Below are 15,156 nucleotides of genomic sequence, written 5' to 3'. Positions count from 1 at the left end.
AACTCACTTAACGTCCTTTTAAATACACGTAAATTTTAAACCATTCTTTCCTTCCACAAATCAACCAATCATTTTTCAATCTCCCATAGTTTTCTATGTGCAACCTTACCAAGTGCACATGTATAAGCACTTTGAGAAACGTTTCACCTTGGAGGAGAGAAGAGAAAAGCCAAGAAATGGAAAAGGTTAAAACGCCGATTGGCCAGCCTTCAGTCAGTTCTATCCAGCTCCTCACTCACTATAATAAGCGTACATAGGGATCAGACGGTTGGGCTGCTTAGGTAAAAGTGGTACCACGAGTATGGTGAAGGGCACACACGTAGGTGGAGTACACCGAGAAAAAGAGAGAGAGAGAAAGAGAGAGAATTATGATGGAATCTCGTGGTAGAGAAGGGAGGGGTTTCGCGGGTGTGTAGAGAGACCCCTACACAGGGGGTCGAGTGTGAAGTCGAGAGATGTAGGTAGCGGCGCGAGGAGGATGAGGACGAGGACGAGGAGGAACGGCGCGGGCGCTGATTGGTAGCAGAATCGATTAGCCGAGCCGAGCTAAACCTCCGGCACCGCGGCAGCTTCGGCGACGCCACGAATTTCCCGAATGGGGGTTTCCCGTTGGGGCGGGCCCGAATCCAGGGAATACCCAGCGTTCTCCATGGCAACCCGACCAATTCGCCAACCGCCGACAACCAAGACTGACCTACCGTGTGTTGCTAACGTTTCTTTTCCCCCTTTTTCTTCCTCTTCTTTTTTCCTCTTTCCAATTTTTTTTATTTTCTATCTAACCCTCCTCCTCTCAATCCGGTTCTCGTTTCACAGTGCTATCCTTTGTGTCTGCTTCTTCCCTTTATTGTCTTTTTTCTTTTTTTCCAGGTTTCGTTTACGCTTCAAGGAAGAAAGGGAGAAGCGATACGAACCTTTATGTCTCTCTTCCTCTCAACAACGTCGTAGTCAACCTAACTTACAAGCAACATACTCGTTACGCAAACTTCTCTATGTTGCTATGTATATATGTGTGCACATGTGTATGTGTGCATACACAGATACGAGAGAAAGTCACATTGATTTTGCCGACGACTGATACAACCCCGTCGGCACGTTTAATTAGAACATGGCGACTTTAATACAAGCGCACGACAACAAGAACAACAACAGCGCCCCTTCCCACCCCCCTGCTGCTCTTCTTCTGCTTACACTGCTTCGGCTCTTCTTTCATCTGTGTCCCGTTCCACGATTCCATCTTTCTGCTACCACTGTTTCTCGCGACCTACGGGCCATGATACGGCGAGGTTGTAAATCAAGATCATCAAGTAGCTGCAATGATTGATATCTTATAAGGAGAAGATACGAAATGCCACTTTGACTTTGTTTATGGACCTTTGCATAATTGCAGAGCTTGGAAAGCTGAAGCTATTTATTAGTAATATTCAATTTTGAGTGGAGATAGTTAATTATACGAGATAATTGATATCGAGGTTATTGTTTACTTCCACTTTATCTTCCAACATGAGACTTCTTTTTACTAGGACTACGGATCCATTTAGGATTGTATAATTGCATATTTTAGATTTACGCAAAATAAAATGAAAATGACTCGGGACTAATAACCCCGTTCAGATTAGTTAATTTATTTCAATTCAAGTGATTTGGATTCAGGTAATTTGAGTAATATGAACCAGGTTTAACGGTATTCCAGCTAATTATTATTTTACTATTTTGATAATCTAGAAAGAGAAGTATAAATTATTATGGTGGAAGTATAAATTATTATTTTAATGTACTTTAAACAGTATCTTGGCTTTGTATTAAACATTTTTTCATATAGCTCTGGGTTAAGATTTCAGGTCCATGTGTGATATATCTCTTAATTCTCTTCCCTCGAATTGACATTAAGAATTATTTAAATTCTTGACAAATTTTCACAACCTTGCTACATCGTGGTCCGTATTACACGATATTTTTTTGTCTTTCTTGACGAAACTCATTTTTTCTCCTCTCGAAGGGGTCGCTTATCTACCTAGCCTAACGCGGTCTATGCTAGTGTCAAACACCCTTCGCCCTCTCTCATCCATCATTGTCATCGTCGCCATCGTCATTGTTATTATTATCATCCCAGTGTTCCAGTTTGTGCGAATCACGCCCACTCCTCTTTCTACTACTTACTTCACTCATCCGTGGTATCGTACGCGATCTTCTTTTCCTTTTTCCAGTCTCACCCTCTCTCTTTCTCTCTCTCTCTTTCTCTCTCCCACGCATACATGCATGGTATGCACACACATACATATACGTACACGTACAATAGAGTCACACAGGAGGACACATTGCAATCGAAATACATTCTGATGTACATTCTCGCGCTAAGACTATGTTCTCTACACGCCTACGCTACACATGAAAACACCCTATCTACATTAGAGGCCCGTCGGCGTCCCACGGAGTCACTTTCTTTTTAATATTTTTGTTCTTTTTTCTCTTTCCCATTGTTTTATTTCATTTCGTTACTTTATATATATATATTTTTTTTTTTCTTATTTTAGTTTCTTTGGAAAAAATGAAGAGGACGGGGCGAGCGTCGTTTTCTCGTCCCGGAGAGAACGATCCTCTTAGTCGAAACCGAGGAACGCTCGACAGGTTTTGGTTACGTCTAAATCGTTAGAGTAATTCTATGGGTGCTTACGTCTTACGAATGGTATGATACAGTATACGACTTAAGGAGTTACTCGCTTCTTCGACAGAGGTACACCTTTCCACAGTAAGGGGTAAGTCACCGCCCGCCAGATCTTCTCTTTCGTGGAACCATCTTTTTTTATTTATTTTTGTCTTTTTTTTCCTTCCTTGTTGTACCTGTTTTCTTTCATTTATTCATCTTATTCGTTTTATTCAGTTTTATTAGTTTTGTCGGCTAAGGATCCACGATTTGCGTACCTTGGAGACTTACCCCTATATTTTGTACATAGATAGAGCGACCGCATCTCTCGATTGATCGGTGAGAGTCGACGTGGTGAGCACGGCTCGGGATTTCGTACGTTCGGTTCTGATATGACTCAACGTTGTACTTTATCAATTTCGATAATTGCGACTCGAGCTTCCGTTGGATTGATGGATGTGCTGTGTTCTCCCGAGATTTGTCGCTCGTTTAATGGTTTCTCTAATAGCTTTGGCTTGTGGCAAAGAACAACACGTTATGCCGATTCTGGAATCACTTCTGAGATCGACACCGATTGTATGTCATCATTGACGTTAGTAATGCAGAGATTTTCGAGGAAAATGAACTCCGGAAAAGCTAGGAATATTGGTTTTCAATAATTCCTTGTCCTTGAGAAAATGAATTTTCAATATATGTGAGTAAACCGTTATGTACTTGGTTCGTAAGCATTGATTCTGTAAATCTTGGAAAAACGTTTAACTTCTCACTTTTACAGGGATTGTGTGGACGTATGTCTGTTTAGAATGTTATTTTTTGGAAATATTCATTTTGATAAATATTTGTGATTACCATTATCACCATTATAAATAAATAATCTCAGAGGAGTCATCCTAGGATCAAGAGAAACATATTTCTATACATATCTACTACACCGGCTGGATTAGAAATGAGACTTCACGGTTGCACACGATCCTCGTAGAAATTTCGTTGGTCGCTCGCGGTTTAGTCTTTTCCACGGCACTGAAACGCGCGTCGTACTTCGTTGTGAAATTGTGATCGCACAAATATCGCGAGAAGGAGAGTTTGTAATGATGGAACTTTATTTATCTGAACCTGAGAGTGATTAGGAGTTTACTCTACTTATTAACTTATCACTACGAGTAGAAAATGTCGTTTGATCTAAGACAGTGAAGAAATATTTAAAAATATTGATCTGTGATCCAAAAGATACGAGTCTTCCATTGAAATAGAAGGAAGACATTGAATATCTTTTGTCCAGCAAGCTTCATGTTTATATCGATGAAATTGATTTTAAAATCTACATCGTTTAAATAAAATTTTAGACTCTCGTTGACTATTTAACCGTAGGCTCCTAAGATCCTAGATCTTTCTCTCTTATTGCAATAAGCGATAGAAGTTTACTGATTCTCTACTAACTTATTTTTTCTCACTTAAGTAATTAGAATTCACGTTTAAATAGCAAAGAAGATTTTAATTATAATCTCGTTCGACTAAATGAAGTTCAGATAAATGGAGTTCTATTATACATATACATGTATAGTGTTTGGTAGCTGAATGAACGCGGCGTGTCCTTTGAACCCGCGCCAACAACGCGAGCAACATAACTCGCGATGAATTTTTCTTCTGAACGACGACATGCGGTTCCTCTATCTACATTTTCGTTATGTAACAAATAAGTTAAAAGAGTTTATAATACACGCATTGCTCTTGACCCGAATCGAACATGTAAACATTTCTCACTAAGAACGATCAAGCTTATTTGGATGTTCGATTATCGTCGACCATCATGATGCTCGCATGTGGTTCATTGTCATCATCGTTGATTCGACGAACCGTTCTCGAAATTGCTCGATCGTGCATCTGTACGGAGATATTCCTCGTTAAAATGCGCATGTTCGATTCCATCCAGTCGGAAACACCGACGTTTCTCTGCGGAAGTTAACGCCGGTTAGTTATTCGCGTACAAGGCGACGTCCTTTCGGACAGGATAATTCTCGACACGCGGTTCATCGCGGCGTTATCATGCATGATTGTTGAAAACCAATCAAAGATTCTAGAATTCAATGTTTGGAGCGAAAAAATTACAATTCATTTGAATTACATTGGAAAGCTCCTATTTGGATCTTAGTATTAGAAAATTAACTACGTACTAAGATTTCAAATGATAAAAATTACTAACGATTACTATTATTTAGAATATAGAACGTAGAATCTTTCCACAGATATTAATTCACAATTATATATTCTAAATAATGATAATTCTAATAAATTGGAAATTTTATTAAATAATATTAAATAATGACAACAGTAAGTTATCAAGTAATGGATACTTTGAGTGGTCTAATGTTTTTCTAATTCTCGTAAAATCTACAATGGAATTGAACGATGTTTTATTCGTAATAACTTTTAGCAAAATTAGATAGATAGTAGAAAACGAAAATTCTTTGTGTTTAGGAATGAAACTTGAGTAATTCAGATATAAATTATATTTCCATAGTATTATACAAACTTTACTGCCAATGATGGTACTGGATATCGTCGAGATAAAACGACTGACGAGAATCGTCTTGTGAACGTACCCTGTACTTACGTAATCCATTATATTGTATGTACAACGTTCTTACAATAATTCGAGTGCACCGTCGGTCGTGAACGAAAGCTTTTGGGGGCAGAGTGGTCTCGCGTGATCGTCCGTTTCGCGTCAGTAATTTAAATTGGTCGCTGTTTGCTGCTAAGGAACCAGATCGGCTGGTCGTGACAGCGACTATGATATTGCTGATTAGTTTGATCGTTTAATCTGTCCACGTGCACCTTGATGTCGGATGAAACGGAAAGTTTCATGACTTAAATATCAACTGCAGTGGATTATTTAAACCGCGAGCAAGTATTTTATTTGATAGTAAAATCATAGCTTTCGAACATTGTTTTGCGTAAAATTATAATTTTATCTTTCAGTAGCAATAAACTTAGGAAAGATTAGAACGAAAGATAAAGATTTCAACGTTGTTCTATTTTTCAGGGAACAGCGATCACGCTCAAGTAGGAATGGATCAAATCCACGAACAAAACCATTCAGTCTTGCGGGAATGTCACTGAATATTTGCATTGTCCAGTGGTCACGCAAGGGACAATATTATAATACACAGTGTTTTACATGCTTCTTGACACGTGTTCAAGGAATCTACGAGATTGTAACGACTCTCACTTTGTATCATGATTTTCTTCTCATGATTTTACTATGAAAATTGCCAATTTTCAATGCAAAAATTCTATTGTTATTATGAAATAGCTAATTTCCGATAGAGGTCTGCCTTCCATGTTTATTTAAATATATATGCGCCATATGTATTAACGTATTTGTAGTTTAATTCGCGTCATTTTGTTAATTAACATGCGTTAAGATAAAATATATATTAGAATATTATATTAGGATATTATATATGCAGAAACAGAAGAAAATTAGATGCTAGAACGTTCACGTATTAAAACATACACGAATTAAACTATCTGAATATGTAAATACACACATATTCTTATGCACATATTAATACGCATATAATATTCTCTAATATCTGTACACGCGATATCTGCCCAGATACCGAAACATAATTATTCATATACATACCTTTCCAATTCACTAATGCACGTTGCACATGTCTTATCTACATGTCATATAAAATCATAAAATTAATATTTATCTTATTAATACTTTAAGATTTTTCTATTCACTTCATCATCCACTTTCTGGTCAAGCAAAGACAATGAGAAAATTAAGAATTCAATGGAATCAAAGAAAGATATAAATATTTATCAAACAAACAAGAATTGCAAGAGGACAGATAGAACGACATCACCAACCACTACAGCAGGATAGTGCAATCGCAAAAGGTGTGGTCTATTTGCGGGATCCACGGACCGACGGCACACGTAGACCGCGATGGCGGCGGTCGGTTAAATTCCCTCGAGTAGAAACTTGTTAACGTGGCGTACCCAGGGCGCCCCAGTGCTCGGCGGTGGGTCATGCGTAGTGCGGATAGGTGCCCAGATGAGGCGGCACATGGCCAGAGGCCGTGTGATGTCCCGCATACAGGTTGGCACCCGGACTCGTGGACCAGTAGCTGGAGGCCGATTGGAAAAGGCCGCCTGGAACGGAGACCGACACGGAGGCGGCCGGTGGCGGCATAAGGTTCAACTTTGCGTGCCCGTAACCGGACATAAACAACTCGCTTTGGTATTTATACGCGGCTGGGTCCGCAGCCGCGGGCTGCGTCGCTGCCGCCAGGCCCTGGAAGTCAAACTTGTACGCGTACCTCTTCCCGTGGACCTTCGTCATGATGTTCTTGTCGTAGTAGTACCTGGAAGTAGATACGGATGCCTCGATGCAACATGGATGCGAGAAGATTATATTTCTAGAATGATTAACGAAAATTATCTCGATTGAAGTATATGTATAGGGGATCTGTGAATGTTTAGATTTTAATTTGTATTTTGTGTTTTATATGATAAAGAGTATCAAAGTATGTAGAATAGTACGAGTGTTCCAATACCTATCTGGAAATTTAACATAGATTTCTTCTGTGGTTCGATAATGCCAGTTGAGAGTTAGTTTGAAGAAATTTGTAGAAGATCGACGTTCTTTTCTGCTATTTAATAAGGGAAAATGCGTTATGTATAATAATTCTGTAATACAATGGAGAGGCATACAAGGTAGAAGAAAGCGAAGATTATCATTTTATGAATACTATCTTAATTGTTATTGTGGGATTACTCTTCATTTATTATTTTTCAGGTTCAACCAATAGTTCAGGAAGCCGTGCCACATTTCATTGTATTAAATCGTCAACGAAAACAAAGATAAGGACATAAGATAACAGAGGCAGTGCTACCACAGCACTGAAGCTACGATATGTACCAAGCTTCATCCTTCTATCCTTTTATTTCACGCCGGTCGAGATATGATCGAGCGAGACCACGTTCCGCCATAAACCGGCGATTTACGAACTCGTTGAAAGCCGTAAAAATCTCCATGCAACCAGCGAGTTCTTATTTAATAAATTCTATTTGCCAACGCCGATAACGACTCCGCTTCCGCGGCGACGGAAACGACTCTTCCTATCTTTCTTTTTTTTTGTCGAGTTACTGTCGCGCGGCAAAGCTTGAAACTTGTCGCTATGTGAAGGGATAGCCATGGTGGTGGTGAATAGAAACAGAAGAAGAGAGAGGAAGAGGAGAGTGCGGAGCAGTCTCGGGTAATATAATCAGTCGATCTGATCGAAAAATAATAACCGCGTCTGCCGTCGGTCTGACTGTCGGTGATTGAAATTTCTCTCCCCTGGCTTCTCTGCGCCAACCCCGTCATAGTTGTGCGCTACCGTTCTCTTTCGTTCAACGAATTTACTTTCTCTCCGGATCTTTCGCGCGGACGTCTACCCGTTAAATATTGACGTTTCTCGTCCACGTTCTTTTTTAGCCCTTTGGATTGCGGTTTAATCGCGCGGTCTAATGATCAGGTGCGTGGCTTGGTTTGGGCAAAAGAGATACGGGGATGGACGAAAGATGAATTTATATTTGGAGGATTCGGGGAAATATTTGGCACAAGCGATATGAATTTTAACTTTGAAAATTTTGGGCTTTTAATTTGAGGTACTTAAAAAGATATTTATAAAAATTGTTACTATTTATCAGTAATTTATAATTTAAATAATATTGATTAGTATTCTATTATATTTTCTTGTTAGAGCTTCTTTTTGTAATATGACAAGATTTGAAATTACAGCAATTCTTGTATATATTATACCGATTTATAATATTCATGAGGCGTGTTCTAAAGTTTAATTAGGATAAGGGGTGTACTAATTATTAAAAGATTTATGTTTCATATGTTAAAGAAAGATTATGAAACGTCACTCACCTCAAAGCCCTCGACAATTTGTCATAATTCATATTAGGCTTGGACTTCCTTTCGCCCCAACGTCTCGCCACCTCGTCAGGGTCAGTCAACTTAAATTCGCCGTTGGTTCCTTCCCACGTAATGCACGCGGCGTTGCTCGAATCCGACAGTAGCTCGAGTAAAAATTGCCAGAGCTGAATCTGACCGGAACCGGAGCTCGCGAGCCGACTGCTCGTCGCTCCGAACATTTGATAGGGATCTACAACAGTTGGAAAGATTCAATTCATAATTTACAATCCTTTTATCTTCATTCATAAACTTTGCCTTGCTTTTTCCCCAAGTGATAGTTTCTTTTTTAATTCTGTCGTTTTCTTTTCAGATTCGATAATCCTAGAAGATGTAAAAAGGGAATATTTAGATTCATTTTCATCTATGATACACGTATACAAATTTATTTGGTAATTGTTAAGTATATATAGTTTTCTATGAAATTGCTTTCCAATAATAGTTGTTCAAGTTAATTTTAATTAGTTAGTTGTTAGTTAATTCTACAAGAGAATATTTTGTCTTTTTCGAATATTCTCATCTATAGTTCCTATATTATTTCTAGCAGTGACTTTTTTTTCAACTTCTTATGGCATGGACTAATTTTTACCTAGTCGATTCCCCATTCAGCAACACGCAATTGGAAGAGTTACGTTACCACAATATCTGAGTTGATAATTATTAATAATAGCACTTATTAATTATTTCAAACAGTAATTATCTTCACTTGTATCTTTTTAAGTTAAGGACGATCTAAAATTATTTTCTATATAAGTTTTATTAAAATTATCATACATGGATTTGAAAAATTCTTCCGTTGGTCCTTCTTCCTGCACGCAATTGTTAAATTATTGTGCTTATAATTGCAGGGAACATTCGTGGAAAACGAAGAACGAGAGCGGAAAAATTTATATTTCTCTACTCGAGGCCACTATAATTTTTTCTTCTTCTTTCGTCGGTATTTCCCCCGAACATATACCTATCCATTACACGGTTGTTTCCCAGTGCTCCCTGTATCGCCCTTTAAAAGCCTTACAATGCGTCATCACCGTCGTTCGCTACTGCTCAGACCTGGAGTGCCCTACAACCGTACAAAAGGATATAATCGCAACCCTACAATAGAATAGAGTTCGTTTGGATCATAATAATTTCAATTGAAGGAACGAACGACGGAGTGGTTCAAAGGGCGTACACGAATGTCTTCTGAGAGAGCGAACACTGTTAAACTGAGCATCGCGTTCCGACCGAGCGTGAGCTAAATGATCAAAATATGGCCCTCGCGTGACAGATGTGGAGAACAATCTTTCTTTGCCTTACCAGGATATTATACGTTTCTATGTTCTTTTACTTTTTTAATGTATATGATACATTACAGCGCTTGTAGACGTAGTACGTACATACTAACAGATGTAGATAATATGTAAAAAATCGGTAGTTTAAGTATTAAATGCAATTAGGTTTGGCTTGGTTGATGTTAGTTTGGCTTAATGCTAGTGGACTGTCGTTAGGTTAATTTCGTGTAATTTCTTTATATTTGACCTGCTTTACTTCGTTTTATGAAATTTGCAGAATCTACAAGGAACTCAGGAGATCCAGGCAAATCGGACAATTCAGGAGATCCAGACATGTGAGATGAGAATTCAGTAGATTCAGATAAATCGGACAAGTGAGTAGATTTATACACCTCGATCCAAAAAATTTACAGAATTTAAAGCTATCAGAATATTTATATGATTCTGCTGTTCCTCTAAAAATATACATAACGTGGAATTTTTCAGGAAGAAAATCAAAAGTATCTGAATCCGGTATTAACCAAAAGAAGAGAAATCCAGAATGGAAATGGAAGAAAATGGAAAGGAATCACAGCAACTGTATAATTCTGACTGTCGTTGGTTCGACTCCCATAAAAATACATTTCAACAGATTATAATAGGGGACAGACGTACACGATGGGGATGGCTGGTGAATTGCCGGACCTCAAAGGTCGTTTCGCCCGATGAATCCCCTGAAACGCGTGGCGGAGTGATCGCCTTTCGATCGAACGGTAATTCACTTACAAGTTAATAATGGGAAGGGGCGCGGTACACCCATTTATCTGCTGAACAGGCTAAAGGGGTTGGGGGAGGGATGAGCCGAAACCACCAACAGAGATACTGAAACGCCACTGTAACTTTTCAGTATCCTATGTTTTATGAAGCTGATCGACCAAGAGAAGATGGAGAATTCCATGGACACCAGTGATCCTGTTTCAAGTTAGATCTGCGGAGATTCTTTTCTTCGTTTGGCGGAAACTCAAAATTCTCGAACGAAAATTTACATCGATCTGAGTAGAGACCGTGGTTTCCGTTCGATTTTCTATTCAAACTTTACCTTATGTAAATCAAATTTGACTGAAGGTAAAGCATCAACCGGTAGATGGTGATGATATGCTGGTTCCAGTAGTGAAAGGAAGAGATATCTGCTTTATTTTTATGGTATATTAATTCTAGCTATATTAGATACGCTTCGTTCCTTCTGTGATACTTTTTCAAATAGTTCTGCTTTTTAAAAGTTTAAATCGAAATTGTTAGTTCAATTTTTTTGATCGTGTAAAGTGTCGTTTCAACCGATACTGGGCAATGTAAGGAACGTTGCATAAATTACTTTCTAAGCATAATTTGGAAGGATAATAGGAATATCTGATACATATATTAATTACCTAATAAATAATGTATTAATTAAATTCCGCCGAGATGGCGAAAGATCTTGACGTATTAATCCAAAATTAATTTAGTTAGTTTAGTCGAATATAAATTTTATATAGAAGTAATCCAATTAGGTATGTCAGTTTCTCTTTGTAGAAATAATCTTACAGTTTTATATTGATTAGATTCAGGGTAGATATTTCATTTAGTTTAATTTTGAATATTTGTAATAATAAGTGCAGAAGCATTAGAGACGGTTTTCGAGCCACTTATTTAAAGCTATTGATCAGTCGGAAAGAGTAATTTTTGGGCGTGGCGCTGAAAAGTCAGGAATGAGGGGCTTTGCGTGATTAGTGACGAACGTAATAATCGTGAAGGTCATTCCGTGCAATTACGTCGAAAATCACCGTCGATTGGGCCACGCGTGAATGTTCGCTCTTTTGTAGATCATGATATGTAATTTTTTAGTTCGCGTGTATCCGTCGATATTCTTTTAATTAGTCAACTATTTTAACTGTTCCAATCTTTGTTAGAATTATATCTTTGTTAGTCTCCACTAAAAGGACAATCGTTGATAAAAATATGATAAAACGAGAAAATCTATTATTAGTAAATTTATACAATAATATTTATGATTAATATAATACTTTCTTTCTGTCTTTGCCGTAGACTAAGAAGGTGTAGTGCTTTAACTTCTCAAAAATATCTACCTACTACATACCAGGCTGCCTGAGGTGGGTGTGCGTGTCCAGTGCTGACTTGGATAAGCTGCTTCCGTATCCTGGAAGAGAGTAATTACCAGTTATTCTCAACATATTGTTCCAATTATAAAGACAAATTCATAGAAACTTATACGCTATATCTTTCTCTTAAGGATCTTCTCCTAAAGACGAAAACTTTCAGAATTTAAAAACTCCAGTTGCAAAACTTCGGAAGACGGAGGTTCCAAATGTTAAGAATCTGAGAATTCCAAAATTTCAGCCCGAAATTTCAGAAAATGAAGAATCCAAATGTTAAAGTCCAACAGAAGTTCAAAACTTCACCTCCAAAGATCCAGTTTCAAAATTTCAGAAAATAAAAATTCCAAATACTAAGAACTTGAGAGAATTAACTTCTACATCCTCCACGTTATCCAGGTCTTCTTTAAATTCCTCCGAAAGGTTTGTACACACAAGGTAGTAATAAAGCTTTGTACACAAAACCTTAATAAAACAGATCAGATACTAATACCGATTCAATTTTATACTTTCAAAACCTACGTTTAAATCATTCAACGATCACTATATTAACAATCTGTTATCCTTCTCCAACAGAAACGAGTAAACTTAAGGTCTGTCATTTTGACAAATGCCCTATCCTCGATGAAGATATCGTAGAGAAACGACGTAAGCGGCAAAGTCCGTTAGGAAAAGGGTGCAGGGAAAATCGTCGGTTGGTCGAAGATGAAAAAGTACAAGCTCGGTCGAGCGTTAGAATCCGTTAGAGAGGATTTCCGTGTAGGCAAACACGGGGCTGAGTGGTTCGTATACGTTTCTCCCCGCTTCCACGTTCCACCGACGCGTTGGTTTCTCCATCGCCTTATCAGGCTTTCGACTCCTCTTCCTATATGTGTACCTATATACGTATATAGCTCTGTCTATAAGTCACTTGAAACTTACTAATTTTAAACATAATTCTTATTAAGGATTGAGCAGCAAAATGAAGTTGATGGTTTTCAAAATGTAATAAGTATACGTTACTTTATATTAATGAATTTCTAATATAATTATAATAATAATATTGTCTAATATAATAATAGTAATGTATGTATAATTTATAAGGCGAAGAGATTTGTCTAGAATACAATATTTGTCGGAATAAGATGAAAAGATTGTGTTTGTATGTAGAAACAAAATATTTTAAGTAGAACGTGGGGTATTCAAAAGAGTTAGAAAATTGAGAGATTTTCGGTAAACCTAGTTCGATTCAGAAAATGTAAAGAAGTTACTTTAATTCAGGGAAGACAGAATTCAATTCAATTCACTGAACGCAAAGAATTTATTATAATTCAGAGAGCGGAGAATATTCAATTCAATAGAAAGAATACAAAGAATTTAGCTTAATTCAGTTTCTCTTATAATGCATACGAGCAATAAATAATAACTGTCAACTTTATATTGTAATAACAAAGCTCATTACTCCTTATCCGAAATGTATATATACGTATATACACATAAGTGTCCAGTGACTTATGGATAGGAGTGTATATACGTGCAAGTTGATCGAGCAACGGGGAAACATGCCTACCGGTCACGTTCGCGCCACTGTGCAATCTGTTTAAGGCACAATGCCCCTTAATTTCGCCTCGTTATATGCTCTCGTTACGGGAAATCGCCCCTTCCCTGTCGTCGTCCGGTATCGCGTTATCGGTTTCATCTTCTCGTTGCCCCGAAAACCGTCGAAACCTGGTAATCGGCAGGCAATTGGTTCGGCTGATCGAGAAGGTCAGTCTTTGGTATCGAATAGAATAATTGCTTCGAAGTGAAGTCTGAGTCAACAAACACAAATGATAGTCGATAAAGGCAATTAATACATCTCTGATGCTATTTTTTTTTTAATGATTATGTGGAAAATTAAGGAATTGGAGAAAGTGGATTAAAATAAGAATCGATAATGAATCAACAGGGATGACACGTCTAGTCCAAAATTGTTAGAAACCTGCATGACGAATTGAAGTTTTAGAAGGAAGAAATGAGCAAGATAAAAACGAACAACGAATCGATAGAGATGATTAAATTCTGATTGTATACTTTTTAGAAATATGTATGCTATATCCTATATTTTTTTGGAAACGCATAAATCAAACTACACATTTTTTGAAAATATGTATTATGAAAAAGGATAAGCAAGTAGGTATTTTAATGAAACTTACAGCCTTCCAATATTTCAATATAAGCTAATAGACCATATCAGAACGTTAAATTTCACATATAAAATAATACATTAGTGTATGAAGACATTCCGAAACATCATCACAGTAAATCGATTTTGTTTTCCTTTTCCAGTTGACGCGACAGGAACATCCTGTAGGAATCCTGCAGTTTGATTGTGCAAGGCAGATGCTGCTTCTAAATAGCAGTTGGTGTCCGCTGTGTTAAACAATTTGATTTCGTCTCTGATTGGGACGCGGGAGAATCTTGGACGAGGGATGCAACTCCACGGCCCAGGTCGTGAGGGTCCGCCACAATCAGTGTAGCCGTAGGGCTACGACTTCGGTAGCCTTCCACGTCAAAAGACGAACTCCGACATTGTGATGACATGGAATCTTGATGTTCTGGAATCTGGACTGTATTCGTTTCTCCATGTTCGAGTAAACGTCATAGATGTGAAGTTCAAACATTGATTTTTCAATTTATTATAGAAGATAGAATTTTGTTCATGCAGGGATGAAAATGATTGAAATGATATCTTATAGTGTTTTATAATCTTGTAGAGGTAAATGAATGAGGAGATATAATCATTTTTTTGTAGAAGATATAAATTTTGGTGATAAAGAGGTAAAGAAGATTGGAGTGATTTTTGTATTATTTACAATTTTGTAGTTGTATGCAAAGTGAACTTTAAATATTGCTTTTGAAAGAAGATTCAAATTTTTACAATAGAGGGATTTGTACTCTTTATGGTTTTGTAGAAATATGAAATATAAACTTTAGACATTGTTTTTTAAAAGAAGAGACGAATGATGATAGAAAGATGAAAGTTGAGATGACTTTCATATTTCTTATAGCTTTGCACAAGTATGGGAGAAACGAATTTTAAATATTGTTACTGAAAAAGGTATACCTCTATATTTCAATGGCTTGGTAAAAGTTCATAAGATGTTACAAAATCAGTTA

General features: G+C 37.4%; 1 protein-coding gene and 1 long non-coding RNA gene across 4 annotated transcripts in view; one reads left to right on the top strand and one right to left on the bottom strand.

Annotated features, from left to right (window-relative positions):
• Window positions 1-1,055: 1,055 nt before the first annotated feature.
• LOC100644136 (transcriptional regulator ERG homolog) overlaps window positions 1,056-15,156 on the bottom strand; it is a 70,742-nt gene continuing 56,641 nt past the window's right edge. For all 3 annotated transcript variants that reach the window (XM_048407739.1, XM_003396837.4, XM_048407740.1), the window contains exons 4-6: window positions 12,003-12,062; window positions 8,574-8,811; window positions 1,056-7,017 (exon numbers count right to left, since the gene is read on the bottom strand). In XM_048407739.1, the coding sequence (XP_048263696.1) occupies window positions 6,681-7,017; window positions 8,574-8,811; window positions 12,003-12,062 (635 nt within the window). In that variant the 3' untranslated portion in view covers window positions 1,056-6,680. The remainder of the gene's footprint in view (window positions 7,018-8,573; window positions 8,812-12,002; window positions 12,063-15,156) is intronic.
• On the top strand, window positions 9,214-11,038 carry LOC125385489. The gene is made up of 3 exons (XR_007224819.1): window positions 9,214-10,263; window positions 10,376-10,641; window positions 10,776-11,038. It is a non-coding gene; the product is annotated as an uncharacterized LOC125385489 (long non-coding RNA).

This window comes from Bombus terrestris, chromosome 7 (assembly GCF_910591885.1).
Source record: "Bombus terrestris chromosome 7, iyBomTerr1.2, whole genome shotgun sequence".
In the NCBI taxonomy this organism is placed as follows: Eukaryota; Metazoa; Arthropoda; class Insecta; order Hymenoptera; family Apidae; genus Bombus; species Bombus terrestris.
This window is presented reverse-complemented; position numbering and strand designations above follow the sequence as displayed.